Below are 3678 nucleotides of genomic sequence, written 5' to 3'. Positions count from 1 at the left end.
TCAAACTTTCCACAAACTAAAATTTACAATTCTTCAAACTTCTCAATATCAAACCTTGACGTTGCCATCACTAAACGGGTTGACTGTAAAAATTAAACTAACTCTGATACCATTTTGTGGGGGAAAAACCCATTAAGCAATGAATAAAGTAAATAAAATAAGAATCAAAAAGATCGAACATGCAAATTTTGCATGGAAAATCTCCTTAAGAGAGGATAAAAACCACGGGCAAAAACAAATTTCACTATAATAAAGGAGAGTACAAAAGATGGAGGAGAGAATTAAAAGAAAACCCGAAGCCCTACAAGAAAAACTCTTCAAAACAAAGAATAAAATTCTCTCAATCTAAATAAATTTTTGTTATGTAAAACCTAGAGTAACTAAGGACTATTTATAGTTGAAATTTGTAGCATATATGACTACAACAACTCTAGCTTAATTAGAGTTTAAGTGGGAAAGTAGAAACAAAGTTTAACTAGGAGAAAAATAAATTTTGGTCAAAATAAGAGGCATTCTTCCACACCTTTCCAAATAACACCTTAAGAGAGTGTCACAAAGTTACCCAATGGAATAGCAAGATACAAAAGCTTAAGATACTCCAAAACAGCAAACAAAGTGAGACCACACTATTGCCTATTTATAGGCTGTCTACAAGTGATTATAAGATAGTGTTTTGATAAGCTTTAAACTCTCCTTTAAAAGTTGAAATTATCAAATTAATTATCTTGAATATTAATCACATAAAAGACTTCATAACCAAGTTTTCCAATAGCTTCAAACACTCTAAAAGGTAAGGATAAGGATAAGTGCCCACCAAATTTCGAACTCCTCTCCTTCCCAGGCTAATCAAATGGATGATAATCATATTCTAATTTACCATGAAATTCTCTTATCATTTGTTGTTAACTAATATTAGAACATAAGCCATTAAAAGTCAAACATGCCAACACCCAAAAATGTTGATTGCTCCAAAAAGCTTGTTCTAATTGTTGTTCAAACAAGTCAGTACAATTTCCAACAAAAATTAATAATAACTAAAAATATTAAAAATAAAAAATATATTTAATAAATGAAAATCAAATAAAACCTAATAAAAAGCTCAACCTTTTGTTAAAAAATCAAATAACTGATAATGTCTAGGATGAGGAGTTATACATTTAAATATATTGTATTATATTATTATGTCGTATATTAAATTAACATTTATAATCTTTTTTTTTAAGGAAAACCGTTAGTCTCATATTTTCGTCTTCTGTTTTTTTTTTCCGGTTAACAACAAAACTAGAAAATACTGCACTTACACATGTATATATGTTGACCATATCTAAGAAATATGTTACTGAATCATGTGAAATTCATTCCCTTGAGCCAAGAAAAAGGAACGTAAAATCATGTGAGTTCACGTGGCAATTAGGTAGAAATTAGACAACTTGTCTATGCTTCAATCATTATGAGGCAAACCAAGACAAGTTCAACTTTTTTTTTATCCTCTCACTGTGAAACCTTTTGCAGGAAGACTTAGGAACAATAGCTAAGCCTAAATCCTGCTAGAATCACAACATATTGTTTTGTTTATTAAAAAAAAAGGATGATATTGGTCTTTGATATGTAAAATTGATCTATACATGCATTGATGTTGAGCAATTTTTGTTTGAGGAGTTAACCGCTACATTATATAGAAGTAATTAACGTCTTGGGGATTTTTTATGCAAAAAATATATACATAAATTTATATGAAAAATACATGGTTAGAAAAAATTGTAAATAAAGCCTTGACATGGTAGGTAAAAGTGGAAGCTATAGGCTTTGAGTAACCATATTCAAGACCCACCGTACACAGTTGAATGTATGGGTTTTAAAGTCCTATTATTAATTGTTATGTGTTGGTTTTAGTTTGATTAATTATATTATAACTTACATTGTTTCTGTTTATAATTTATATTTTATGTAATAGATTGATTTTTGTCTTAATTTTTAGTCTATTTAAATGATATAATTGTTTAATTCTACACTTAATAGTTACTTTTACCTATATTTATATTTTAATTTTTCTGTATTTATAAACTTTAAAAAACATATATTTATATATAGAAAGTTTATGAATAAAATTTCTTTTTTCGAAAAACAATAGAAAGCATACGTATTTAGTATTTGGCAAAAATAAAGTGAGTAATGAAAGATTGAATTAAGGCAAACTATATTTGATAGCATCTTTGATTGGTAAAGCCACCAATATCAGAAAACCGGAAACACTAAGACTAATACGATGCATTAATCAGCGGAGTAGTTCAGCATTAGTGATGAAGATGAAAGTGGTAGATACAAACCTTTTTCAAAGCATTAAACACACTCAACCATAAGCTGAAACATGAAAAAGAAAGAAAGAAACCTTGGCATTGAATTGGGCCAACTACCAACGCCTAACCATATACTATTCGTACGTGTTTCTCAGTTCTTTTCATATCCCTTCACTCAACTTTTGGCTATAAAAACCCTCCTACGCTCAAGCCCTAACCACGACAATCAGCAATAGTACTTCTACTCCAAGCAAGCATTTTCCTTTTCTTGTGATTAATCGATATGGCTAGCTCAATGTCCCTTAAGCTTGCATGTGTGGTGGTGTTGTGCATGGTGGTGGGTGCACCCCTGGCTCAAGGGGCCGTAACCTGTGGTCAAGTCACAAGCTCCCTCGCACCCTGCATTAGTTACTTGAGAGGGACTGGTGCTGGTGCTATTCCCCCAGGTTGCTGCAGCGGCATCAAATCTCTCAACTCCGCCGCCCAAACAACACCAGACCGGCAAGCAGCTTGCAAATGCATCAAAAGTGCGGCCACCGGCATTCGTGGCATCAACTTTGGCCTTGCAAGCGGACTACCAGGCAAGTGCGGTGTCAACATCCCTTACAAGATCAGCCCTAGCACTGACTGCAACAGGTTCGTATGAGTTGTTTCATTGCTCATGCTTATTAATTGCTCAACATTTAATGGTGTGTCTTTTGTTGTTTCATTTGCAGCGTCAAGTGAAATTTTGGCATGGAATGTTCATCAGCTAGTGGAAGCCAAAATAATGATAGCTACAGAATAAAAATGGATGTCTAAAATCCATCCGTAGGGATAGCAGAGGAGTTATCCTAATTTTAGAGTTGTGCGTTGTGTACTAGGTCGCTTTTTGCGACTATGTAATACTATCTTTATCTACAAATTAATATCACTCATTATTTTGTGTTTCTTCTATATGATATTTATCTATATACCCTTCTCTCAAGCATTTTATATCAACATTCACGTGGTCTAATAATAATGAAAATCATGATTACTCAACCCTAAGTTTAATTAAATCAATTTATGCACCGGTTCTGTTCTTTAGTTGCATGTACCGGATGCAATTCCCATTGCAATCTGTTTTGTAATTGAAAGGTTATACAACTTGCTATATATATCGACATATTTTTAATTGAAAAATTTTGGGCTCATTCTTAATTTACTTTAAATCTTTAAAGTGGACTACTCCTTTGGAGACATTTCTTTTTAAATGAAAATATTAGAAATACAATTAAGAGAGATTATTCATCTGATCATGTTGAAACACGGATCAAAGTTCAAAGTTCATGATCATTACGCACAAAACGTCTTACGAAGATTAACTGATTAAACGAGATTTATTATTTGATCCACTTGA

General features: G+C 32.2%; 1 protein-coding gene across 1 annotated transcript; it reads left to right on the top strand.

The window, feature by feature from the left end:
* The first annotated feature begins 2483 nt into the window (after positions 1-2483).
* On the top strand, positions 2484-3233 carry LOC108465406 (non-specific lipid-transfer protein). Its single transcript, XM_017765760.2, has 2 exons — positions 2484-2933; positions 3014-3233. The coding sequence occupies exons 1-2, from the start codon at positions 2581-2583 to the stop codon at positions 3021-3023; spliced, it is 363 nt and encodes a 120-aa protein (XP_017621249.1). The 5' UTR covers positions 2484-2580; the 3' UTR covers positions 3024-3233.
* The last annotated feature ends 445 nt before the right edge of the window (positions 3234-3678 follow it).

Source organism: Gossypium arboreum, chromosome 10 (genome assembly GCF_025698485.1).
Source record: "Gossypium arboreum isolate Shixiya-1 chromosome 10, ASM2569848v2, whole genome shotgun sequence".
NCBI classification, from domain to species: Eukaryota; Viridiplantae; Streptophyta; class Magnoliopsida; order Malvales; family Malvaceae; genus Gossypium; species Gossypium arboreum.
Note: the sequence above shows the minus strand (reverse complement) of the source record. Positions and strands in the feature narration are given on the sequence as shown.

What these genes read in the sequence shown, in the direction of transcription:
- LOC108465406 (XM_017765760.2), top strand. Translation starts at nt 2,581, where the DNA reads ATGGCTAGCTCAATGTCCCTTAAGCTTGCATGTGTGGTGGTGTTGTGC.